Here is a 27439-nt window from a genome sequence, read left to right as displayed (position 1 = left end):
TCCTTCCTTGTCTCTTGTAGCATTCTTTATTTTAAAGTCTATTTTGTCTGATACGAGAATTGCTGCTCCAGCTTTCTTTTGATTTCCATTTGCATGGAATATCTTTTTCCATCCCCTCACTTTCAGTCTGTATGTGTCCCTAGGTCTGAAGTGGGTCTCTTGTAGACAGCGTATGTACAGGTTTTGTTTTTGTATCCATTCAGCCAGTCTGTGTCTTTTGGTTGGAGCATTTAATCCATTGACATTTAAGGTGTTCATATGTATGTTCTATTACCATTCTCTTAATTGTTTTGGGTATGTTTTTATAGGTGCTTTTCTTCTCTTGTGTTTCGTACTTAGAGAAGTTCCTTTAGCATTTGTTGTACAGCTGGTTTGGTGGTGCTGAATTCTCTTAGCTTTTGCTTGTCTGTAAGGCTTTTGATTTCTCCATCGAATCTGAATGAGATCCTTGCTGGGTAGAGTATCTTGGCTGTAGGTTCTCTCCTTTCATCACTTTAAATATATCATGCCACTCCCCTGGCTTGTAGAGTTTCTGCTGAGAAATCAGCTGTTAACCTTATTGGAGTTTCTTTGTATGTTATTTGTCGTTTTTCCCTGCTGCTTTTAATAATTTTTCTTTAATGTTTGTCAATTTGATTACTATGTGTCTTGGCGGGTTTCTCCTTGGGTTTATCCTGCCTGAGACTCTCTGTGCTTCCTGGACTTGGGTGACTATTTCCTTTTCCATCTTCAGGAAGTTTTCGACTATAATCTCTTCATATATTTTCTAGGGTCCTTTCTCTCTCTCATCTCCTCCTGGGACCTCTGTAATGCGAATGTTAGTGCATTTAATGTTGTCCCAGAGGTCGCTTGGGCTGTCTTCATTTCTTTTCATTCTTTTTTCTTTATTGTGTTCCACAGCAGTGAATTCCACCATTCTGTCTTTCAGGTCACTTATCTGTTCTTCTGCCTCAGTTATTCTGCTATTGATTCCTTCTAGTGTATTTTTTATTTCAGTTATTGTATTGTTCATCTCTGTTTGGTTGTTCTTTAATTCTTCTAGGTCTTTGTTAAACATTTCTTGCATCCTCTCGATCTTTGCTTCCATTCTTTTTCCAAGGTCCTGGATCATCTTCACTATCATTATTCTGAATTCTTTTTCTGGTAGGTTGCCTATCTCCACTTCATTTAATTGATTTTCTGGGCTTTTATCTTGTTCCTTCATCTGGAACATAGTCCTCTGTCTTTTCATTTTGTGTATATTTCTGTGAATGTGGTTTTCATTCCACAGGCTGCAGGATTGTAGTTCTTCTTGCTTCTGCTATCTGCCCTCTGTAAGATCACTTCTTTATAAGCTGCAAGTAGATTTTCTCTTCAGCATGAAAATTACACAAAAGTGCCTGTCTTCTACCAAAGTTCATTCTTCCTCAAGTGTCACTTTCAGTCAGGCTACACTTGACAGTGCTCTGGCTTGAGTACAGAGACAGCAAAGTGTCTGCAAATGGGTATCTGAGATTTGGAGGCCTGTCTGTTTATGACATTAATATGAATACCAAAAGGACGTTTTATAACTAAAGGTTATAATTTAATGTTTGAATGAATGAGATTACTTAGGAAAAAGTATCAACAAGGGCTTCCCTGGTGGCACAGTGGTTGAGAGTCCGCCTGCCGATGCAGGGGACATGGGTTTGTGCCCCGGTCCGGGAAGATCCCACATGCTGCAGAGCGGCTGGGCTCGTGAGCCACGGCCACTGAGCCTGCGCGTCCAGAGCCTGTGCTCCTCAACGGGAGAGGCCACAACAGTGAGAGGCCCACGTACCGCAAAAAAAAAAAAAAAAAAAGTATCAACAAATATTGAGAAATATTAGAGTAAATCTGTAGAAGGGAATCCTGAATTTGGGAATCCAGAAAAAGAAGTCAGTGTAGATGAATGATAAAATCTGTATTTAGTTTTATACAATCATTTTCTTCCTGGCATCTCCAGCCGGGATAGTGTTTGTCCCAAATAAGACTGCAGTCATACTTATTTACTGTTTTCTTTTTTTTCCTATTGTTTTCTGCTAATATTTCACACATTGATACATTTACTTAGTCATCTCATTTAGTAGACATGTATTGAATGTATAGTCATGCAGAAAGATGCTGGGGTTTGTGGATCATGACCCCTCCCCTCCTGACTCCCAGTGGTGTGGCAAATAGTTGTTAATATGTAAATTCTCAAAATAAGACATATTGTGCTTTACGTCAACATAGATGTAAGAATAGATATAAAAAGCAACTTCTCTAGGAGAATTGTAATAACAATTTAATTCTGGATTTTGAGTTAGGAAAGATTTCTTTAAAAAAAAGTGGCATTAGACTTAATAGAAGAATTAAGTCATATTTGAGTTAAGACGATTTGGGCAATTGGGGCATATTTCATGCATGAAGAACTTGTTCAAATGCAAGGATAATGGGAAGTGAAGGGAAACCAGAGAGACTAATCTTTACATAGTCTCTCAAAAGACAATACAGATCACAATGTGTGAGAGGAATTATAAAGAAGAAAGAGACAGGTGTAAGAAAGTACGATTCTCCTAAGAGTCATATGCCCATTCATTTTTCTTTCTGTCAATATAATTTTATATTATATAAAAAATATAAATGTACTGATGTACACCATATATATTTTATACACTGCACTATTATATACATCAATATGCATAATAAAAATAAAATTCGCAAAGAAAAATTGGAAAGGAGAATGAATTGAACCACATAACTATATGTTTTGCATATAAACTCGTTTATAGATAATTATCAAATATCTGAATATTTTGCATGATGAAAAAGCAGAGTTTAGATTATTCAGAAAATATGCAATTTAGTAATTTATTAGAAGTTAGTGCTGTACTCTAATTTTCAGACAAAATGTCCAACTGACACTGAAGTTTCATTACACTAACATATATGGTTGTTTGCATAATGAACCATATTTACTTATCTTGTCAGCATTCAACTCAATTCAGCAATGTCTCTTTAAGAAGTACCGTGTCATCTTTTATATTAGACAGAAATTAGGGAAGTATTTTATATTCAAAACATATCAGAAACATAATTTGTAGTGATTCTGTTAAGTATTTAATTTGTGACATTTTCTAGCACAATATTATGCAAGTGTCTCTTAAAGGTCTTATTTACGTAGCATGTTTGACATGCCTTGTTCACTAGCATTAATTCATGTTGTATTTTTCTTAATAAGCTAAATTTCATATGTGTTTCCAGCTGTGATAGTTTAACTCCGACAAGGAACAATTGTCCTGCAATAAGTGATGAGGATACCATTTGTTGGCTGATATTTAAGAAAGCCTGTTGTTTGTAAATTCTAAAATGAATTTGGGATTAAAGAGCATTTAGAGTCCTAAAAACAAATGGTGTTTCCTGAATTCTTAAAACAAAATTAAATTAGCTTAACTCATTCAGTACTGTTATTGGTTTGGGACATTTTAGCCTTCCATTTGGTTCAGAAATTTAAACAATGTATTTTTATCACTTACTCTTAAACCATTGCTCTGGTAATACTTTTATACTACTTTAATGGGAATTACAATATGTTCATTAATAATTTGATTTTTTTTTTTTTTAATAATTTGATTTTTAAGAGAAAATTATTATTCATAAGATCTTGTTTAAAGCATACTCTAAATGTCTGACTAATTAAATTCAACTTATTTCATTTTTCTTCTATTAGATGTTTCTTTTAAAAAATGGTAGCACCAAAATATTCCTAGAAAGCTCTACAGATACATCATGGAATAAGGGGTTTTCCACCAGCAAGATTAAGACAAAGAGGGATACAACATCTGTTGACTCTGCATTTATTCACTGAGAAATGGCAATCAGTGTTCTCCCACCTTCAAACCTCTCTATATATCTCACCTGTTGAATCCCTTGCTCCTGGTTACAATGGATAAATGTCTGTGTTTCAATCTAGGCCAATGCCTCCACTGTGTACTGGGTTTCATCCTCTCGCCTGTTTGGGGAGGTTGCTTAAGCAGAGCTGTCTCTTCTCTCTTGAATCATCAAATTTTCCTTCTCTACTTTATTACCCTTATCTGCATAGAATGTTATAGTTTATTCTTAATAAACACCCCTTGACCAACAGCCCCCCAGACTATTTCCTTATGCCTCTGTATTCTTTTAATGTAGAGCCCCAATTCCTTTTTTCCCTTTCTCTTTTTTTTTTCTTGTGGTACGGGGGCCTCTCACTGTTGTGGCCTCTCCCGTTGTGGAGCACAGGCTCCGGATGCGCAGGCTCAGCGGCCATGGCTCACGGGCCCAGCCGCTCCGCGGCATGTAGGATCTTCCCGGACCGGGGCACGAACCCGTGTCCCCTGCATTGGACTTTCAACCACTGCGCCACCAGGGAAGCCCTCCCCTTCTCTTTTAAAACCACTCTAATTATATTTTCATTCTTACCATTTGACCAAATCTTTCCAGTCAGGTCAAATATTAACTCCACATTGCAAAATCCGATTAGTCTTCAACTTAGTTTACTTGCTTTCTGAAACACATTTTATAGCAATGATCATTCTCCCCTTGAAACACTTTCTTCATTTTATTTCCTAGATGCCATATTCTTTTTGTTTGTTTGTTTGTTACCCACTCACTTGTCGTTTCTCTTTCATCTTTTTTTGACGAACTCAACTTTTCTCAACTTCTAAATGCTGAAATACTCCAGAACCCATTCTTCAGATATATTTATACTCATATGTTATAATTTGACATATATATATATACATATATATGGTTATTATTTTCAATCTCCTTGTGGGAACCTGGGGCTTCTAGGCTTTTAACCCCAATCTCTCTCCTGAATTCTAGGTTTTAAAATTTAACTCTGTGTGTTCTATCTGCCTGGAATGTTCTTCCCCAGTTGTAAACATGGCTTGCTTCTTCAATGAATTCATGTCTGTGCTCAAATGTGAACTTATTACAGCAATCTTACCTGATTATCTGATGTAAAATTTGAGAGTCCATCTTCCCCAGTATTCTCTTTTCCCTTACCCTGCTTTATTTTTCTTCATAGCGATAGTCAGTACTTGGCATGATTGTATTAAGCTGTTTCTTTGTTTATTAACTGCCTCTTCTACCTAGAATGTAAACTCCATGAAATCTTTATTTGGTTTGTTCTCTGCATCATTTTCAGTTCCTATAGTAATGCCTGACCCAGTGAGCCCTCAATAATTATTTGTTAAATTCACAAAATCAATCTTTAACTTTACCTTAGTGTGACAGTTTTCCCCCAAAGTGTTGGTACCTGTATTCATACTCCCACCGGAATGTTTGAGAGATAGTTTCCTCACATCCCTATCTATAATTGGCATTATTAAACTCCCAAAGTTTTTGCTTGGCTAATGGCTGTGAAATGCTATCTTCCTGTTTAATATACATTTCTTTGTTTATTAGTGAGATTAAGACTTTTATTGCCCAGTTTCTTACTTTTTAAATTTTCTGTGTATATCCTTTGCCCATTTTCCAATAGGGTCTTTGTTTTAAAATTTGTTTGCTTATGTATTTAATCATTGATTAATGAAAGGTTTTCTTTGTATTCTGGATACTAATCTTTGGTTGCTAATAAGACTGTAATTTATCTTTTAATTTACGATGTCTTTTATCACGCAGATGTTTTTAACTCAGATGTAGTCTATTTGTCCATTTGCTCTTTTGTGCTTCATGCTTTTTGTTTTGTTTAAATGTCCTTCTTTATCCCAAATTCTTAAAGCTAGGTTTTGAGATTTTTTTCTAATATTTTTAAAGTTTTACATCTTATATTAAGTTCTTTAATCCATTTGGATATTTTTTGTTGTTTCTTTTTTGTGTGATGTACAATGTAATGTCATTTTGGTTTAGATAATCTTCTCAGTGCCACTTATTGAATTTCCTGCCCTACTCCCACTCATGTGTGATACCATCTCTGTCGGCTATCACCAGTATCAGCTTTGGTGCATGTGCACCAAAATTCTGATCCCTGGTTTACATGTGCATTCCTGCTTCAATAATTCTGTCTAAGGTCTAACCACTATAGCTTTTTAGGTTTGATATCGGGTATGATGGTTCTCCCTGTCTTGTTCTCTCTCAAAATTGCTATTGTTAACTGTTCGCCAATCCATATGAATTTTCAGATGAAGACAGTTTCTAGAAAAAAAAACTTTGAAGATTTTATACATTAATTTTGGAATAATTGACATTTGTAAAAGTTTGACATTGTTAAAATTGTAAAAAGATTGTAAAATTATAAAAAATGCCATTTGTAAAAATTGACATTTTTACAGTAACAATTCTCTTTAGCTTTGTGAGGAATATAGTCCTTGAGTCTTTGGATAATTTCTGTAATTTTCTCCATGAAAACTCTGAACAAACTTTTAATTTCTCCCTATAATTTTTGGTTTTTTTGTATTTGTATATTTGCTCTTGAGAATAGGATTCTTTCTAAATTAATTCTTTAAATTAGTTTTTACTGATTTATGTTAACTTTCTTGATATTTATGTATTAGTCTGTGTCAGGCAAACTTGCTGCACTTTTTTATTGATTTTATAGATTAGTTCTATAGATTCTCTTGGATTTCTGTAAGGACTTTCACATTATCTCTACATAGTACTAATTTATTTCTTCGTTTCTAGCTTTTGCTTATAATTCTGTATTTGTTCATTTATTTTATTGTGTTTTTGAATATAAGTATTAATGGGAAGCATTCTTGTCTTATTCCCATCATAATGGAGAGGACTTACAATGTCTCACCACTCAGTATATTTTTGGAAGAGGGCCTTTAACATGTTAATGAATTCCCTTCTCTTTCTAGTTTATTAAGACATAATATTTTGAATGAATGCTAAGTCATAACAAATGTTTTTCATCTTCTCAATAATTTATTTTCTATTTCATTAATTTCTGCTCTTAATAAGTTATACTTTCATGAACATTCATTGAGTTTATAGTATTGTTATGTTTCAGATTTCTTTAATTGAATGCTTTCATGTAAGTACTATTTCTGGCGCTGTTGAAAGCTCCCTGTTTTCTTGTCTCAGATCTGTGGTCCTCTTTCTTGGTTTCCTTTTGACTTAAATATATATTACCCTGTTTGAATACCAATGCTTGAGAATACTAAAAAACAAAAGGCTGCGGTGTAGGATATAAGCTAATTTTCATGGTAGGGAAGATTGAATAGCCATGTATTGGCTACAAGCTCATGGTTTGGATTGCTGATTTGAATCTAGCAAGCTGTTGGTGGATACTTTTCTTAGCTAGGACCATCTTTCACTAGCAATGGAAAAGTTATGGCACTGACAACTAACAGGTGTGCCAATAATAAGTCTAAATGTTCTGAGCTACATCTAATTGTGGAAAGAAGAAATGGTCATATGAAACAATTAGTGAGTGATGTAAAATAATTTGATAAATTATGTAGTTTAGACTTAAAGGATTTATGACTGCAGAGGAGAGAAAAGCATTGAGGACTAACATATTTGTAGGAAGTTCATAATATAGTATGGACTTTCCCTGTGCTTTTGAATAATTTATGGGGCTTAGAATATAAGATTGAAAAAGAATGTCATTGCAGTTGAAGTAAATAGCATGATTAAAGCATGAAGGTATAAGGTATACTTGAGGGATATGAGATCAGCTTAACTAGAGGCTGATTATTTGGCCATATGGAAAAAGTATTGGTAGGTAATGGTGAGTTTCATTGTGTATGGCCTTGATTTACTACCATAGGAATTGTTTTTATAAAGGAAAGAGTTTGGAGGGCAGGGTGCTTACATAAAAACGATGGTAATGATAAAGATGGTGAAAATAACTGCAAACTTCGGTTGAAGCAAATTATATGCCAAACACTGTTCCAAGTACTTTATATGAATGATTTAAATGAATCCTCAGAAAAATCTTGAGGTAGGTATTATCACCATAATCATCACTGGTAGAAGTAATCTTTGTTGCTGTTGTTCTGTTCTAAATGTAGATACTTAGGCAGCTTCTATAACATGCCTAAGCTCTCACATCCAGTAGATGACAGAATTTGGACTTTGAACAGACATTATGCTTCTTCAGAAGGAATTATTAAAATTAGTTTGATGTGGTCCATAAGATGGACTTGTGAAAGTGAGAATGCTTCTGAGGTTGTTGCTGGGAGGCTGTGAAATAATTCAGCTGTGCAGTGATAGAAACTTGGCCTCAGGAAGTAATAAATCAAAGAGGACTCCAAGGTTCCAGGTGTGAGTGACTGGGGCAATGGGGCATTAATTCTGCTTTCTTTGTCAAATTAACTTTCTTTTTATGTCCTTTTTTTCCCTCTTCCTCTTCTCTCTCTCTCTCTCTCTCTCTCTCTCTCTCTCTCTCTGTATTTCTCTCTTCCTTTCATTTGGGTAATCAATTTGAGAGTGAATGATTTTCAGGATTAGATATTTTATTTATTTTCCTTGGGTCCTAGATATAGCTATCATACTCTTCTAAAAAAAACTAAAGGAAAAAACATGTTTTTGAAAAACCATGGAGGATTTAAGATATGCTTTTACTCCAGACCGAAGACATTCTTCAGTAACAAATCATGTTAGAACATCACATAATCTCCATACATGTCCAGATATAGTGCAAAGACATAATTTAGAAAATTACATTATAAAAGTACTTTGATTTAGGATCAATAGACTAATCCTTTCAGTAATTTAGAAAGTAACAAGAAAGTCTCACCTTGTAGATTTCTGTGCTAATCAACTCAACAACTGAATGAATGGAGATAATTTCTGGAAACTACTATACCTGTGTCACTTTGAACAGATTACCTGTTCCTTTGTCTCAGTTTCTCTTATATGTAGACTGAATATAATGATACCTTTTTGCTTACCTGCTTCTATCCTTGAGAAGAGCAAACACATCTGTAATGTGGAATATTGGAATATAAACGCTAAAGGACTTCTTTTATATCTATATCTATATCTATCTGTATCTTTATCGGTATATAGTTGCTTTACAACGTTGTGTTAGTTTCTGCTGTACAACAAAGTGAATCAGCTATATGTATACATATGTCCCCATATCCCCTACCTCTTGAGCCTCCCTCCTACCCTCCCTATCCCACTCCTCTAGGTGGTCACAAAGCACCGAGCTGATCTCCCTGTGCTATGCAGCTGCTTCCCACTAGCCATCCATTTTACATTTAGTAGTGTATATGTGTCAATGCTACTCTCTCACTTCGTCCCAGCTTCCCCTTCCCCACCATGTCCTCAAGTCCATTCTCTACGTCTGCATCTGTATTCCTGCCCTGCCACTAGGTTCATCAGTACTGTTTTGTTTTTTTTTTTTAGATTCCATGTATGTGTGTTCACATATGGTATTTGTTTTTCTCCTCTGACTTACTTCACTCTGTATGACAGACTCTAGGTCCATCCACCTCACTACAAATAATTTCGTTCTAAAGGACTTCTTGAGAAGACTAAGAAGGAAAAGGTTTTATTTGGGGGTGTGTGTTACTTAATATTAGAGTATACTCAGTACCAACTTATTCCAGTGACCTATTATCCAGCAATTTATACTTGTTTTGTACTTCAGCATTTAAAGTCACCCTATTGGGTTAGGTCTTCTGAGAAGGAAACACCATGGTATGAGATAGTTACTTGGAAAAAGAGCCAGAGAAGGAAGCAAGAGCTCCTTGAGACCACACTGCAGCTCACAGCCTGTGCAAGGAGAGAGGGAAGGGAGAAAGTCATAGACTTGGAGTGAACTGAGGGAAGTGCAGCCTTCATGGTGGCAAATGCAAAGGAGCAATAGTAGGAAATCTAAGCAGTGCCTTTTCACAGCTGCCACATCCACGCACAGCATCTGATAAAAATATCACTATTTTCAACTTTGCTAGCCCTTTGTTCTTACTGAACCTGCCTGAATGAGCTTTATGTCTCCTAGTCCATCAACATGTTCTATTCTGCTAGCCAGTTTATGTCTTCTATTCATCCTCAATCCTGGGCATATTGATCAGCTATTTCAATTAGGTCTCTTCCATTAGGTTTCCCTTTGTCCTCTTCTGGGAACACCTGTTGATTCTAAGCTCTGAGTAAGTCTAAGAATTTCTTTTCTTTTTCCAAGTTCTTACTATACCCAGTGTTTCTGAAGAGTATCATGTAACTGTTTTGATTTGGGATCACAAGAAAGTCATCCAAATTGGTTAAGATTACTGATTTTGGAGTTGCACATGGCTGGGTTTCTAATCCTGGCTTCCCTGCTCACTACCTGTGTTAATTTGGTCAAGTTACACACATCCGTTCAAGTCTCAATTTTATGATCTGACAAATAAGGATAGTAGCATGTTCCTTACAATATCGTGAACTTGGCACATAACAGTTGCTTAATGAATGACAACTATGTCATTAATAACTTCAACCAGGACTTAGGACTTTTCTGCACATTTCTACATGTTTTGGACTCCTTTTTACCTTCTCACTGGAGTTAATTCAAACCTAGTTCTACTCTTTCAAATCACATAATCTTGGGACCACATGTCCTACATTACTGAAAAGTGACAGGCCATCTCTCATTCAATAGTTATTGAGAACCTGCTATGTGCCAGAAAGTTTTTTGCAGTGAATCTACAGTGGTGAGTCACACAGACCACGACTCCACCTCAGTGAAGCTTACGGTCTATTTCGTCAACTTCATTGTTTTATACTTCAAAAATTTTAACTTATTTTTTACTTCCATTTTCTGTCTCAGGCCTGTCTCAGAGGAAGTTTGTCCTTATCCTTTTCCAAGACTAACCCTAATTCTCTTCTTATTTGGCTATCCTAGAGTTTTTTTCTGGCAACCATCTCTCGATCTACTGTGTATCTAGTAGTACCTTTCTCTACTAGATTATCTTCTCTTTGCATGAAATTTTCTCCCACATTTTTAAGAACAAAAACACAAACAAGCCTCATGTGAACATGCTTATTGCTTTCTCTTTTCTTCCTCTGTTTCCATTATTTTGCAATCTGGCTTTCACACCAAGTCTATTTAAATAGCTCTCTCTTAAACGTGACCTACTTTGGTCTTCCCTTAGCTATCTTTTTTTCGTTAAAACTGAAGCACTTATTCTTAAAATATGTTTTCTTTGCCACCACGTATACCCAGTTCTCCTTCTATTTGTTTTTTCAATCACAGTGTGTCATCCTTTGCTCTTCATTTCAATTTTTTTCATTGATTTTCTCAACAGGTATTCATTGAGTGCTTATTACAGGCACTCAAGTGCAAGTCATACAGAGTCCATAGTTTCTAAATTCTGTTTTCTATCTCCCTCACTAAAACCTCAGAACTCTTCTCTTGGCAATCTCACCCCCTACAAATCCTAATTTATGTCTTCAATCAAAACCTTCCAGTTAATTTCATTCCTATGGTCACATTTTCCTTCTGTTCCTCTGATTCCCTAGTTGTTCCTCAAACTCCACCTGTTTCAAATGAATGCTACCATATTCACCTAACACTTTCTTTTAAATTCCAAATATCTGCTAATATCATCTTCTAGTCACTCAGGCGTTCAGATTTAAAATGATTTTTGTTCTCTTGCTTAAACCTATCTCTGGTTTTTATCCTCACTGTTACCATTTGCTCCTGGTTATTTTACTTCCTCCTTGGAGTATTATAGATGAGTCCTCACTTTTTAAACCACTTTTCCAAAAATTCTTCCTGATCCTCTAACAGAGTTCAAATGTCTTAGTCCTGGTATTCAATCTTCTCTAAGAACTGCTTCAATCTTATATTCCATTGAATCTTCTATCACCTAGTTGTAAGCCCTTTGTCTTTCAGTATTACCTTAGCCACTTGTGCTTTTCGTTTTCACACCTGCATGGCATCACACAAAGGCTGTTCCTCCCATAGCATGCATGCTCTGTGTTTACCTTTGCTCATGGAATCCCATCCATCCTTCAGAGTGCAACACAAGTGACACTTCTTTAGATCCTCTTTACCCTTCATCCTCCCTCTCTTCTGAAACACTGTAGAATATTTTATTTCTTTTGTCATTCATCTTATACTACGTTGTATCTTCTCATCTCACTTAGGAGGGTTTGAGGTCCTTGAGGATAGAGACTTGTGGCATTCCTATTTATGCTTTATAGGATCTTGAGCACGCAGCCTTCCTCAGTAAACATATATTAAAAGAATAAAGTAGTGGAGAAGATCTTCCTCTCTTCAAAGTGATTACTTATCACTGAAGTACAAAGATAAGATAAAGTAATAAACTGTCTATCCTGGCTGAGTAGTCTTCTAGAATGACAAATACAATAAGTAATTGCTATGTGTGCAACTAATTTCTCTTCCTCTCTCATTGTGTTAAGGAGAAGCTTTCTCAGCCAGGCAGAGGGAACAGGGGTACCAAGTCATAAGGACACAGTCCTTTCTCTGGAGATGTTTACTGTCTTTGAGACTGACATGCATGCAAATGATTTCATGTAAAATAAAAGAAATTTTAGCTACGAACTTATATGAAAAAGATACCACAAGTACAAAAATTACTAAATGACTAATGGGTTTATAATCATATTCTTGTAGAATATTCTTTATGAAACCTTAAAAAAATCAGGTAGTGGGACTTTCCTGGTGGTCCGGTGGGTAAGACTCCGCACTCCCAATACAGGGGGCCTGGGTTCAAACCCCGGTCAGGGAAGTGGAGCCCACGTTTACGCCACAACTAAGAAGTCTGCATGCCTCAACGAAGAGTCTGCATGCTGCAACTAAGACCAGGCACAGCCTAAATAAATAAATAAATACTAAAAAAAATTTTTTTTAAAAATCAGGTAGTGGTTTCCATCCTAATATCTCTCTGAACTTTAGTATAGCAAATATAGTGATGTTTTCTTGATTAAGTTTCAGAATTATACAGATCTTGCAGAAATGGTATATTTATTTCCCATAAAGGTATTTAGGCTATGTAACATCCAGTTTGCTTGATTGGGGCTAGAATTTTGAATCACAAGTGAGTATAAATTACAATGTTGTAAATTATATTTACTTTGGTGGAAAAATATTTTAAAGACACAGTGAAAGGGGATTCATTGTTTTCTTTTTTGAACAAAGGTTTACAATGAGTTTTGCCTGCATTAAAAGGTACGATCTTTGTTATAACCCATATATAGTAGGTACTTAGTATGTGTTGGCTGCATGATGACACTTGGAGAGCCCATCTGCCTATGAAGTTCTATGAAATAGAGATTTTTAAAATTGAGCTTTGGAAAGAAAAGGCTAGTTAAATATAGAAGAACGCATGCATACTACTCTGGAGAACTTAAAATGTTCAACTTGACAAGACAGACATATTTTTGAAAAGTTAATTAAATTATACAATATAATAATAATAGGGAGTTCAGTGATATTATATAACTTTTAAATATTGATTATATTTCCAGGTTTTCTTTCCTGTTAGTACTCTGCTACAGCTCAACCTAGACAGGAAAATGGGTACATTCTTTTCTTTTTTTAAATTAATTAATTAATTTATTTTTGGCTGCATTGGGTCTTCATTGCTGCGTGCGGGCTTTTCTCTAGTTGTGGCGAGCAGGGTCTACTCTTCGTTGCAGTGTGCAAGCTTCTCATTGCGGTGGCTTCTCTTGTTGGGGAGCACAGGCTCTAGGTGCACGGGCTTCAGTAGTTATGGCTTGAAGGCTCTAGAGTGCAGGCTTAGTAATTGTGGCGTACGGGCTTAGTTGCTCCCCGGCGTGTGGGATCCTCCCGGACCAGGGCTTGAACCCGTGTCCCCTGCACTGACAGGTAGATTCTCAACGACTGTGCCACCAGGGAAGCCCGGTACATTCTTTATGGTTAGGAAGAACTCTTTTGCCATTAGCCCATGCTAAACTGGTAGTTTTTACAGCTTACAGCCCAACAAGAGACCAAGTCTTTATTACCTAGAGGGAAGCACTTAAATCATCTGAAGATGGCTATTCTGTACTGAAGGAAAGTTTGAGTTGGCTGCTCGAGATTCTGTCTCACACCCTGGGTGGCAAGGGTTAGTTTTTCTGCCGAACTGACAGTTTCCATCCTCAGGGTGGGTAGATTAGATTGGGAAATATATAGGAGGGGAGCTTGTCAAGGAAATTCAAGGAGCAGAGTTGATAAGTTCTAAAGGGAATTCTAACCTGGTCCCCAGATTGAATCATAAATGCTTATATTTTATGGATTTATACAAGTGTGCAGAAGATACAGACTAAGAAGCAAAAGAAAGAGCAAAGAGTAGAAGGTGTGGGAAGAAAATATACCAGAAGAGGCATACAACTCTGTGGCTTGTCCAGCTCATCATTTGTTGAGTTGTGAATAAAACACCAGTTTTGAGAGCAACTGTGGTGATGACTGAAAGTTTTTGAGACATTTCTTTAATGGTGATTCAGGAGCCTGAGTACTGTATTGCATTAAAAATTTGGAATTACAGGAAACAATTCTGGTAACAAGCAATGGAAATTCATTCTTGTATCTCTGTACTGGCTGCTGCAGTCCAGCCCCAGGCAGGATGAGTCTATATGTGGTTCTTATGATTCTCTTATAAAAAAGAGACACCTGGTAAGAAATTAGTTATTGACAGGTATGAATTTGTAACAAGTATGAAGTGGGAAATGTAGTCATAAAGGGATTTATTTCCCTTAAAACCAGGCTATCATTTATATTTAAACTTTTTTTTTTTATTTATTTTTTATTTTTTTTTAACATCTTTATTGGGGTATAATTGCTTTACAATGGTGTGTTAGTTTCTGATTTATAACAAAGTGAATCAGCTATACATATACATGTGCTCCCATGTGTCTTCCCTCTTGCGTCTCCCTCCCTCCCACTCTCCCCCTCCCACCCCTCCAGGCTGTCCCAAAGCCCTGAGCTTATATCCCTGTGCCTTGCGGCTGCTTCCCCCTAGCTATCTACCTTACTACGTTTGTTAGTGTGTATATGTCCATGACTCTCTCTCGCCCTGTCAAAACTCACCCTTCCCCCCCCATATCCTCAAGTCCGTTCTCCAGTAGGTCTGCGCCTCTATTCCTGTCTTATCCCTAGGTTCTTCATGACATTTTTTCCCCTTAAATTCCATATATATGTGTTAGCATACGGTATTTGTCTTTGTCTTTCTGACTTACTTCACTCTGTATGACAGACTCTAGGTCTATCCATCTCATTACAAATATCTCAATTTCATTTCTTTTTAAGGCTGAGTAATATTCCATTGTGTATATGTGCCACATCTTCTTTATCCATTCGTCCGATGATGGGCGCTTAGGTTCTTTCCATCTCCGGGCTATTGTAAATAGAGCTGCAATGAACATTTTGGTACATGACTCTTTTTGAATTTTGGTTTTCTCAGGGTATATGCCCAGTAGTGGGATTGCTGGGTCATATGGTAATTCTATTTGTAGTTTTTTAAGGAACCTCCATACTGTTCTCCATAGTGGCTGAACCAATTCACATGCCCACCAGCAGTGCAAGAGTGTCCCCTTTTCTCCACACCCTCTCCAGCATTTATTGTTTCTAGATTTTTTTTTTTTTTTTTAAACATCTTTATTGGGGTATAATTGCTTTACAATGGTGTGTTAGTTTCTGCTTTATAACAAAGTGAATCAGCTATACATATACATATGTTCCCATATGTCTTCCCTCTTGCGTCTCCCTCCCTCCCACTCTCCCCATCCCACCCTTCCAGGCTGTCACAAAGCACCGAGCTAATATCCCTGTGCCTTGCGGCTGCTTCCCCCCAGCTATCTACCTTACTACGTTTGTTAGTGTGTATATGTCCATGACTCTCTCTCGCCCTGTCAAAACTCACCCCTCCCCCTCCCCATACCCTCAAGTCCGTTCTCCAGTAGGTCTGCGTCTTTATTCCTATCTTACCCCTAGGTTCTTCATGACATTTTTTTCCCTTAAATTCCATATATATGTGTTAGCATACGGTATTTGTCTTTTTCTTTCTGACTTACTTCACTCTGTATGACAGACTCTAGGTCTATCCATCTCATTACAAATAGCTCAATTTCATTTCTTTTTAAGGCTGAGTAATATTCCATTGTGTATATGTGCCACATCTTCTTTATCCATTCATCCGATGATGGGCGCTTAGGTTGTTTCCATGTCCTGGCTATTGTAAATAGAGCTGCAATGAACATTTTGGTACATGACTCTTTTTGAATTTTGGTTTTCTCAGGGTATATGCCAAGTAGTGGGATTGCTGGGTCATATGGTAATTCTATTTGTAGTTTTTTAAGGAACCTCCATACTGTTCTCCACAGTGGCTGAACCAATTCACATTCCCACCAGCAGTGCAAGAGTGTCCCCTTTTCTCCACACCCTCTCCAGCATTTATTGTTTCTAGATTTTTTGATGATGGCCATTCTGACTGGTGTGAGATGATATCTCATTGTAGTTTTGATTTGCATTTCTCTAATGATTAATGATGTTGAGCATTCTTTCATGTGTTTGTTGGCATTCTGTATATCTTCTTTGGAGAAATGTCTATTTAGGTCTTCTGCCCATTTTTGGATGGGGTTGTTTGTTTTTTTGTTATTGAGCTGCATGAGCTGCTTGTAAATTTTGGAGATTAATCCTTTGTCAGTTGCTTCATTTGCAAATGTTTTCTCCCATTCTGAGGGTTGTCTTTTGGTCTTGGTTATGGTTTCCTTTGCTGTGCAAAAGCTTTGAAGTTTCATTAGGTCCCATTTGTTTATTTTTGTTTTTATTTCCATTACTCTAGGAGGTGGGTCAGAAAGGATCTTGCTGTGATTTATGTCATAGAGTGTTCTTCCTATGTTTTCCTCTAAGAGTTTGATAGTTTCTGGCCTTACATTTAGGTCTTTAATCCATTTTGAGCTTATTTTTGTGTATGGTGTTAGGGAGTGATCTAATCTCATACTTTTACATGTACCTGTCCAGTTTTCCCAGCACCATTTATTGAAGAGGCTGTCCTTTCTCCACTGTACATTCCTGCCTCCTTTATCAAAGATAAGGTGTCCATATGTGCGTGGGTTTATCTCTGGGCTTTCTATCCTGTTCCACTGATCTATCTTTCTGTTTTTGTGCCAGTACCATACTGTCTTGATTACTGTTGCTTTGTAGTATAGTCTGAAGTCAGGGAGCCTGATTCCTCCAGCTCCTTTTTTCGTTCTCAAGATTGCTTTGGCTATTCGGGGTCTTTTGTGTTTCCATACAAATTGTGAAATTTTTTGTTCTAGTTCTGTGAAAAATGCCAGTGGTAGTTTGATAGGGATTGCATTGAATCTGTAGATTGCTTTGGGTAGTAGAGTCATTTTCACAATGTTGATTCTTCCCATCCAAGAACATGGTATATCTCTCCATCTATTTGTATCATCTTTAATTTCTTTCATCAGTGTCTTATAATTTTCTGCATACAGGTCTTTCGTATCCTTAGGTAGGTTTATTCCTAGATATTTTATTCTTTTTGTTGCAATGGTAAATGGGAGTGTTTTCTTGATTTCACTTTCAGATTTTTCATCATTAGTATATAGGAATGCCAGAGATTTCTGTGCATTAATTTTGTATCCTGCTACTTTACCAAATTCATTGATTAGCTCTAGTAGTTTTCTGGTAGCATCTTTAGGATTCTCTATGTATAGTATCATGTCATCTGCAAACAGTGACAGTTTTACTTCTTCTTTTCCGATGTGGATTCCTTTTATTTCCTTTTCTTCTCTGATTGCTGTGGCTAAGACTTCCAAAACTATGTTGAATAAGAGTGGTGAGAGTGGGCAACCTTGTCTTGTTCCTGATCTTAGTGGAAATGCTTTCAGTTTTTCACCATTGAGGATGATGTTTGCTGTGGGCTTGTCATATATGGCCTTTATTATGTTGAGGAAAGTTCCCTCTATGCCTACTTTCTGGAGGGTTTGTATCATAAATGGGTGTTGAATTTTGTCAAAAGCTTTCTCTGCATCTATTGAGATGATCATATGGTTTTTCTCCTTCAATTTGTTAATATGGTTTATCACATTGATAGATTTGCGTATATTGAAGAATCCTTGCATTCCTGGAATAAACCCCACTTGATCATGGTGTATGATCCTTTTAATGTGCTGTTGGATTCTGTTTGCTAGTATTTTGTTGAGGATTTTTGCATCTATGTTCATCAGTGATATTGGCCTGTAGTTTTCTTTCTTTGTGACATCCTTGTCTGGTTTTGGTATCAAGGTGATGGTGGCCTCGTAGAAGGAATTTGGGAGTGTTCCTCCCTCTGCTATATTTTGGAAGAGTTCGAGAAGGATAGGTGTTAGCTCTTCTCTAAACGTTTGATAGAATTCACCTGTGAAGCCATCTGGTCCTGGGCTTTTGTTTGTTGGAAGATTTTTAATCACAGTTTCAATTTCAGTGCTTGTGATTGGTCTGTTCATATTTTCTATTTCTTCCTGATTCAGTCTTGGCAGGTTGTGCATTTCTAAGAATTTGTCCATTTCTTCCAGATTGTCCATTTTATTGGCATAGAGTTGCTTGTAGTAATCTCATGATTTTTTTAATTTCTGCAGTGTCAGTTGTTATTTCTCCTTTCTCATTTCTAATTCTATTGATTTGAGTCTTCTCCCTTTTTTTCTTGATGAGTCTGGCTAGTGGTTTATCTATTTTGTTTATCTTCTCAAAGAACCAGCTTTTAGTTTTATTGATCTTTGCTATCGTTTCCTTCATTTCTTTTTCATTTATTTCTGATCTGATTTTTATGATTTCTTTCCTTCTGCTAGCTTTGGGGCTTTTTTGTTCTTCTTTCTCTAATTGCTTGAGGTGCAAGGTTAGGTTGTTTATTCGAGATGTTTCCTGCTTCTTAAGGTGGGCTTGTATTGCTATAAACTTCCCCCTTAGAACTGCTTTTGCTGCATCCCATAGGTTTTGGGTCGTTGTGTCTCCATTGTCATTTGTTTCTAGGTATTTTTTTATTTCCTCTTTGATTTCTTCAGTGATCACTTCATTATTAAGTAGTGTATTGTTTGGCCTCCATGTGTTTGTATATTTTACAGATCTTTTCCTGTAATTGATATCTAGTCTCATGGCGTTGTGGTCAGAAAAGATACTTGATACAATTTCAATTTTCTTAAATTTACCAAGGCTTGATTTGTGACCCAAGATATGATCTATCCTGGAGAATGTTCCATGAGCACTTGAGAAAAATGTGTATTCTGTTGTTTTTGGATGGAGTGTCCTATAAATATCAATTAAGCCCATCTTGTTTAATGTATCATTTAAAGCTTGTGTTTCCTTATTTATTTTCATTTTGGATGATCTGTCCATGGGTGAAAGTGGGGTGTTAAAGTCCCCTACTATGAATGTGTTACTGTCAATTTCCCCTTTTATGGCTGTTAGTATTTGCCTTATGTATTGAGGTGCTCCTATGTTGGGTGCATAAATATTTACAATTGTTATATCTTCTTCTTGGATCGATCCCTTGATCATTATGTAGTGTCCTTCTTTATCCCTTTTAATAGTCCTTATTTTAAAGTCTATTTTGTCTGATATGAGAATTGCTACTCCAGCTTTCTTTTGGTTTCCATTTGCATGGAATATCTTTTTCCATCCCCTTACTTTCAGTCTGTATGTGTCTCTAGGTCTGAGGTGGGTCTCTTGTAGACAGCATATATAAGGGTCTTGTTTTTGTATCCATTCAGCCAATCTGTGTCTTTTGGTGGGAGCATTTAGTCCATTTACATTTAAGGTAATTATCGATATGTATGTTCCTATTCCCATTTTCTATATTGTTTTGGGTTCGTTATTATAGGTCGTTTCCTTCTTTTGCATTTCTTATCTAGAGAAGTTCCTTTAGCATTTGTTGTAAAGCTGGTTTGGTGGTGCTGAACTCTCTCAGCTTTTGCTTGTCTGTAAAGGTTTTAATTTCTCCATCAAATCTGAATGAGAACCTTGCTGGGTAGAGTAGTCTTGGTTGCAGGTTTTTCTCCTTCATCACTTTCAGTATGTCCTGCCACTCCCTTCCGGCTTGTAGGGTTTCTGCTGAGAGATCAGCTGTTAACCTTATGGGGATTCCCTTGTGTGTTATTTGTTGTTTTTCCCTTGCTGCTTTTAATATGCTTTCTTTGTATTTAATTTTTGATAGTTTGATTAATATGTGTCTTGGCGTATTTCTCCTTGTATTTATCCTGTATGGGACTCTCTGTACTTCCTGGACTTGATTAACTATTTCCTTTCCCATATTAGGGAAGTTTTCAACTATAATCTCTTCAAATATTTTCTCAGTCCCTTTCTTTTTTTCTTCTTCTTCTGGAACCCCTATAATTCGAATGTTGGTGCGTTTAATGTTGTCCCAGAGCTCTCTGAGACTGTCCTCAGTTCTTTTCATTCTTTTTTCTTTATTCTGCTCTGCAGTAGTTATTTCCACTACTTTATCTTCCAGGTCACTTATCCGTTCTTCTGCCTCCGTTATTCTGCTATTGATCCTATCTAGAGTACTTTTAATTTCATTTATTGCGTTGTTCATCGTTGCTTGTTTCATCTTTAGTTCTTGTAGGTCCTTGTTAACTGTTTCTTGCATTTTGTCCATTCTACTTCCAAGATTTCGGATCATCCTTACTATCATTATTCTGAATTCTTTTTCAGGTAGATTGCCTATTTCCTCTTCATTTGTTAGGTCTGGTGGGTTTTTATCTTGCTCCTTCATCTGCTGTGTGTTTTTCTGTCTTCTCATTTTGCTTATCTTACTGTGTTTGGGGTCTCCTTTTTCAGGCTGCACGTTCGTAGTTCCCGTTGTTTTTGATGTCTGTCTCCAGTGGCTAAGGTTGTTTCAGCGGGTTGTGTAGGCTTCCTGGTGGAGGGGACTAGTGCCTGTGTTGTGCTGGATGAGGCTGGATCTTGTCTCTCTAGTGGGCAGGTTCACGTCTGGTGGTGTGTTTTGGGGTGTCTGTGGCCTTGTTATGATTTTAGGCAGCCTCTCTGCTAATGGGTGGGGTTGTGTTCCTGTTTTGCTAGTTGTTTGGCATAGGTTGTCCAGCACTGTGGCTTGCTGGTCGTTGAGTGAAGCTGGGTGCTGGTGTTAAGATGGAGGTCTCTGGGAGATTTCCACCGTTTAATATTATGTGGAGCTGGGAGGTCTCTTGTTGATCAGTGTCCTGAAGTTGGCTCTCCTACCTCAGAGGCAGAGCCCTGCCTCCTGGGCTGGAGCACCAAGAGCCTTTCATCCACATGGCTCAGAATAAAAGGGAGGAAAAGTAGAGAGAATTATTAGAAGTATGAGGAAAGAAAGAAGGAAAGGAGGAAAGGAAGGAAGGAAGAAAGAAGCAAAGAAGGAAAGAAAGGAGGGAGGGAGGGAGGAAGGAAGGAAGGAAGGAGGGAATGAAGGAGAAAATGTAGAGAGAATTAGTAGAAGTATGAGGAAAGAAAGAGGGAAAGGAGGAAAGGAAGGAAGGAAGAAAGAAGCAAAGAAGGAAAGAAAGGAGGGAGGGAGGGAGGGAGGAAGGAAGGAAAGAAGGAGGGAAAGAAGGAGAAAATGTAGAGAGAATTAGTAGAAGTTTGAGGAAAGAGAGAAGGAAAGGAGGAAAGGAAGGAAGGAAGAAAGAAGCAAAGAAGAAAAGAAAGGAGGGAGGGAGGGAGGAAGGAAGGAAGGTAGGAGGGAAAGAAGGAGAAAATGTAGAGAGAATTAGTAGAAGTATGAGGAAAGAAAGAAGGAAAGGAGGGAAGGAAGGAAGAAAGAAAGAAGCAAAGAAGGAAAGAAAGGGAGGGATGGGAGAAGGAAGGAAGGAAGGAGGGAAAGAAGGAGAAAATGTAGAGAGAATTAGTAGAAGTTTGAGGAAAGAAAGAAGGAAAGGAGGAAAGGAAGGAAGGAAGAAAGAAGCAAAGAAGGAAAGAAAGGGAGGGAGGGAGGGAGGAAGGGAGGAAGGAAGGAGGGGAAGAAGGAAAAAAGACAGAAAGAAAGAAGATACAGTAAAAATAAAATAAAGTATAATATAGTTATTGTACTAAAAAATATTTAGAAAGAAAGAAAAAAAAAGAACAGATAGAACCCTAGGACAAATGTTGGAAACAAAGCTATACAGAGAAAATCTTACACAGAAGCATACACATACGTGTTCACAAAGAGAGGCAAAGGGGGAAAAATCATAAATCCTGCTCCCAGAGACCACCTCCTCAACCTGGGGTGATTCGCTGTCTAAAGGAGGGAAGGAAGGAAGGAAAGAAAGAAAGAACGAAGGTAAAGTACAATAAAGTTATTACAATTAAAATTAATTATTAAGAAAAAAAAATTTTTTTTAAAAAAAACCATGGACGGATAGAGCCCTAGGACAAATGTTGGAAGCAAAGCTATACAGAGAAAATCTTACACAGAAGCATACACATACACGTTCACAAAGAGAGGCAAAGGGGGAAAAATCATAAATCCTGCTCCCAGAGACCACCTCCTCAATTTGGGGTGATTTGTTGTCTAAAGGAGGGAAGGAAGGAAGGAAAGAAAGAAAGAAAGAACGAAGGTAAAGTACAATAACGTTATTACAATTAAAATTATTAAGAAAAAATTTTTTTTTTAAAAAAAAAACCATGGACGGATAGAGCCCTAGGACAACTGTTGGGAGCAAAGCTATACAGAGAAAATCTTACACAGAAGCATACACATACACGTTCACAAAGAGAGGCAAAGGGGGAAAAATCATAAATCCTGCTCCCAGAGACCACCTCCTCAACCTGGGGTGATTCGCTGTCTAAAGGAGGGAAGGAGGGAAGGAAAGAAAGAAAGAAAGAACGAAGGTAAAGTTCAATAAAGTTATTACAGTTAAAATTAATTACTAAAAAAAAAATTTTTTTTTAAAAAAAAAAACCATGGACGGATAGAGCCCTAGGACAAATGGTGGAAGCAAGAGTATACAGACAAGATCTCACACAGAAGCATACATGCACACATTCACAAAAAGAGGAAAAGGGAAAAAAATCACAGATCTCGCTCCTAAATTCCCCCTCTTCAATTTGGGATCACTCCCTGTCTATTCAGGTATTCCACAATGCAGGGCACATCAAGTTGATCGTGGAGCTTCAATCCGCCGCCTCCGCAGCTGCCGGGAGAGACCTCCCCCTCTCCTCCCTGCTCTCACAGCTCACAGGAGCTCAGCTTTGTACCCGGCCCTGCCCCTGCGCGCAGATCGCTGGAGGGCGTCTGTTTTTTTGCTCAGACAGGACGGGGTTAAAGGAGCCGCTGATTCGGGAGCTCCGGCTCACTCAGGCCGGGGGTTGGGGGATGGGGGAAGGAGGGGCACTGCGTTCGGGGCGGGCCTGCGGCGGCAGAGGCGGCGTGACGCTGCGGCAGAGGCCGGCGTGACGCTGCACCAGCCTGAGACCCGCCGTGCGTACTCCCGGGGAAGTTGTCTCTGGATCCCGGGAACCTGGCAGTGGCGGCCTGCACAGGCTCCGCGGAAGAGGGGTGTGGAGAGTGACCTGTGCTCGCACACAGGCCCCCTGGTGGCGGCAGCAGCAGCCCCAGCGTCTCCCGCCCGTCTCTGGGGTCCGCGGTTTCAGCCGCGGCTCGCGCCCGTCTCTGGGGCTCGCGCTTCCCGCCGCGGCTCGCGCCCGACTCGGGGGCTCGCGCCCTCAGCCGCGGCTCGCGCCCGTCTCTGGGGTTCGCGCTTTTAGCCGCGGCTCGCGCCCGTCTCTGGAGTTCCTTTAAGCAGCGCTCTTAAACCCCTCTCCTCGCGCACCAGGAAACAAAGAGGGAAGAAAAAGTCTCTTGCCTCTTCGGCCGGTGCAGGCTTTTCCCCGAACTCCCTCCCGGCTAGTCGTGGTGCACTAACCCCTTCAGGCTATGCTCAAGCCGCCAACCCCAGTCCTCTCCCTGCGCTCCGTCCAAAACCGAAACCCGAGCCTCAGCTCGCAGCCCCGCCCGCCCCGGCGGGTGAGCAGACAAGCCTCTCGGGTTGGTGAGTGCCGGTCGGCACCGATCGTCTGTGCAGGAATCTCCCCGCTTTGCCCTCCACACCCGTCGCTGTGCACCACTCCGCGGTCCCGAAGCTCCCCCCTCCGCCTCCCGCAGTCTCCGCCCGCGGAGGGGCTTCCTAGTGTGTGGAAACTTTTCCTCCTTCACAGCTCCCTCCCACTGGTGCAGGTGCCGTCCTTATTCTTTTGTCTCTGTTTTTTCTTTTTTCTTTTGCCCTACCCAGGTACGTGGGGAGTTTCTTGCCTTTTGGGAGCTCTGAGGTCTTCTGCCAGCCTTCAGTAGGTGTTCTGTAGGAGTTGTTCCACGTGTAGATGTATTTCTGGTGTATCCGTGAGGAGGAAGGCGATCTCCACGTCTTACTCTTCCGCCATCTTCCCGCCGACCCCCCCTATATTTAAACTTTTGCTGCTTATAATTCACTGCATCATACAATTTGGTGCAGATTGAAATATCTCCTTGAAGGCTTATTTATATTTTACATACAGATTTGTGATCATCCAGGCTTAGACATCATTTCTTGGAATGTTTCACATTGATTGTGTGTCAGGCTTTTTGCACTGATATTGCTCTACAATAAAATAACTGTTCTCAAAGTGAGATAGACTCTTAAATTAGTATTTTCTTCTATTAGTCTAAATATTTATATCAGCCATGTAAGTGTTCTACTTGTATATGGATTTATAGAAGACTCTAAAAGGGAAAAAGAAACAGGAAATAAAAATCATTAGCTTGACATAATACTGACAGCTAATATTTCTATCATGGTTACTGTTTTTCAAACCCAGCTTGAACTGCTTACATACAGTAATATATTTAAATTTCAGAACAACCATAGTAAATTGGGGCTATTATTGCCTACACTTTACAACTGAGAAAAGTGAGGAACAGAGGGGTTAAATACTTCTCCTGGGTAAACATGGAGGGTAATGCCAGAGCCAGGATTTGAACCCAAGCAGTCCGACTGCTTGGCACTCCTACTGTCCACTTCTATGGCTAAATTATTCTTGATTGGACCAGGGGTAGAGTATGTAGCTGTGTTACTTCAAAGTTGTGTTTTAACATGATTATTTATTAACATGGTTGTCTCTCCCTTACTAGATTATGAACTTGTGAGTACATGAACCATGTCTTATTAACTTTGTCATATACAGTGCTCAATAAAACTTTTATTATTCCTGAATTACAGCTTATTATTGCTCTGAGAGATTTTATCCAAGAGACTTCTATTTTGAAGTCATTGGTTTTATATCCACAAAACTTTTAGATCCACGAAACAAAAAATGCAATTGTTACCTCTAAGTGAAGTATTTCATTCATAATTCTCTTATTTCTTAACTATTTTAAAGAATAAAATAGCATGAATGAAGCAAATTATTTTTTATGGGTATGGAATAATTTTAGAATCATGTGACTTGGTTGAAATGTTTCTATCTTTCTTTTAAAAAAATACTCTTTCTTACAGGGTGCTGCTTTAATTAGAATGCTGGCTAATTTTATGGGCCATTCAGTATTTCAGAGGGGTTTGCAAGTAAGTAAAATGCTTTCTATTTTCTCTTACACTTTTCCTTGTTCCTGCATTTATTTTTTTCCCCATTTATTTATTTATTTATGGCTGCTTTGGGTCTTCGTTGCTGCGCATGGGCTTTCAGGGGCCACTCCTTGCTGTGGTGTGCGGGCTTCTCTTGTTGTGGAGCACAGGCTTCTAGGCACGCGGGCTTCAGTAGCTGTGGCGCACAGGCTTAGTTGGTCCGTGGCATGTGGGATCTTCCCAGACCAGGTCTCGAACCCATGTCCCCAGCATTGGCAAGCGGATTCCCAACCACTGTGCCACCAGGGAAGCCCCTCCTGTATTTATTTTAAAGATATTTCACAACTTGGGAAATTGCTAATACAGAAATGCTGAATTTTATGGAAGACTTTAAGATGAATAAGGTAAACAGTGTCGTTCCACATGACAAATGAAAGTGGTAGACAAGATTCCATACCAACCCATAAAACTCCAACTGTTATACCATTTAGAATCTCTTTAATATGCATTTTAAAACGGAAGTAATTTTCAAATATATTAGATCCTAAGTATTCTATACAAGATTTTATGGAAGTCTGATTCCCTTTTCTTCCATTTAAAAGTTCATATAAAGTGAAAACAAGTTATGTTAGCCTTCTTAGAATTATGTATTTGAGAAATTCTTAATGCTTTTTTTCAGATATGTGCCTTTTATGTTGTTTGCTCTTTTAATGTTGACATACATAGATTGTTAGTTTTTCCAAGTATATTTAAATGTTTTTTTTAAATTAGAAAATGCACTGTTTTAAAAAAAGGGGGATAAAAGAAACAGTTTTATTATAATACATTTATAGTGTGAAGTATGGAATCTGGCAGTAGATTCTTAGAAAAGGAGGATTCTTAGATTCTTGAAAGCAAATATAGAAAAATAGAACTTTTATTCCATTGAATCTGTTGGAGTAAATCATGTTCCTAGCAGCTGTGATTGATGAATTATTTATGATGCATTCTACTTAGAAGTGTCCTTAAAGTAAATTGATGTTCACCTGAAATACAATTATGCTAAGACAGAGAGAGCAATCAATCTTAGCTGTTCTTAGTAAGCTTTTCATTCTGAAATTTAAATAAACTACATATGGGATCAGGTCATATTTTAGTAGTGTAATTCTATCTTTACCCAAAATAAACCAAAAGATAAAATACAAAGCAAGAGTTAAATATGTTATGACAAAGCTATAAATACGTTAACACAACAGAGAAAAAATATATAAATTTCTTGAAGAATAATTTCCCTTAGAAAGTTTTTTTACCGAATTGTCCCAGCAGGGGTTGAAATTTACTTTAAAATCAGCTCTTCCCATTAGGGACACCTTCAGAATAGCTGAATTCAGTTGAACCTGTCTGCTGGGTGCTAAAGTCTCTATTCTGATCACATAGTTAGGAAAATCTTTTTTCTCTAGGTGTGCCCTCCATGAATATCAACTGTCTGGAGAAACATCCTTCCTTATCCCCACTCCTTTGTTTTTCCCACTGAAGTTGTAGCATGACAGTACAGTTCCACAGAATATCTAAGCTTTCATAAGGGCTACACAAACTGAATTTGATTTCCTAGTAGCAAGTTGATGTGAAATCATTTTCTGTATACAATTTTTATTGGTTTTTTTTCTCACTTGTGTGTATAGATTTGCTTGGCAGATTGAATAACTATAGTTATGTTATCTGGAAAGAATTATTGTTTTGCAACATTTTTCTTTATCTTGTCACAATTTCTATAGTACGCAAAATACATCAATATTTAATTCACCCTTTTCTACTGACCCAGTCCGTTCAGTTTTATCTGAAACAGTTAGACTATACCCTCTGACCCCCATTATATTAAACTTTCATTTGAAGCTTGTTTTAATGTGTGTGCCTTTATGCTCTGATACTTGATTTGGTTAATTTTCAACTGTGGGACTCTGTGTTTGTCAACATTGCATTTCATTTGCCTTGTGACATCTCATTGATCAGATAGATCTTTATCCTTCGGTACTTCCCTTGCAGCTTTATTTATACTCATCAC

General features: G+C 38.0%; 1 protein-coding gene across 1 annotated transcript in view; it reads left to right on the top strand.

The window, feature by feature from the left end:
- TRHDE (thyrotropin releasing hormone degrading enzyme) overlaps window positions 1-27439 on the top strand; it is a 404965-nt gene that overhangs the window by 267108 nt on the left and 110418 nt on the right. The window contains exon 7 of the mRNA XM_032647249.1: window positions 25333-25398. Within this exon, the coding sequence (XP_032503140.1) occupies window positions 25333-25398 (66 nt within the window). The remainder of the gene's footprint in view (window positions 1-25332; window positions 25399-27439) is intronic.

Source organism: Phocoena sinus, chromosome 10, assembly GCF_008692025.1.
Source record: "Phocoena sinus isolate mPhoSin1 chromosome 10, mPhoSin1.pri, whole genome shotgun sequence".
Classification (NCBI taxonomy): domain Eukaryota; kingdom Metazoa; phylum Chordata; class Mammalia; order Artiodactyla; family Phocoenidae; genus Phocoena; species Phocoena sinus.
The sequence above is the reverse complement of the archived record's forward strand: the minus strand, read 5'-3'. Positions and strand labels throughout refer to the sequence as shown.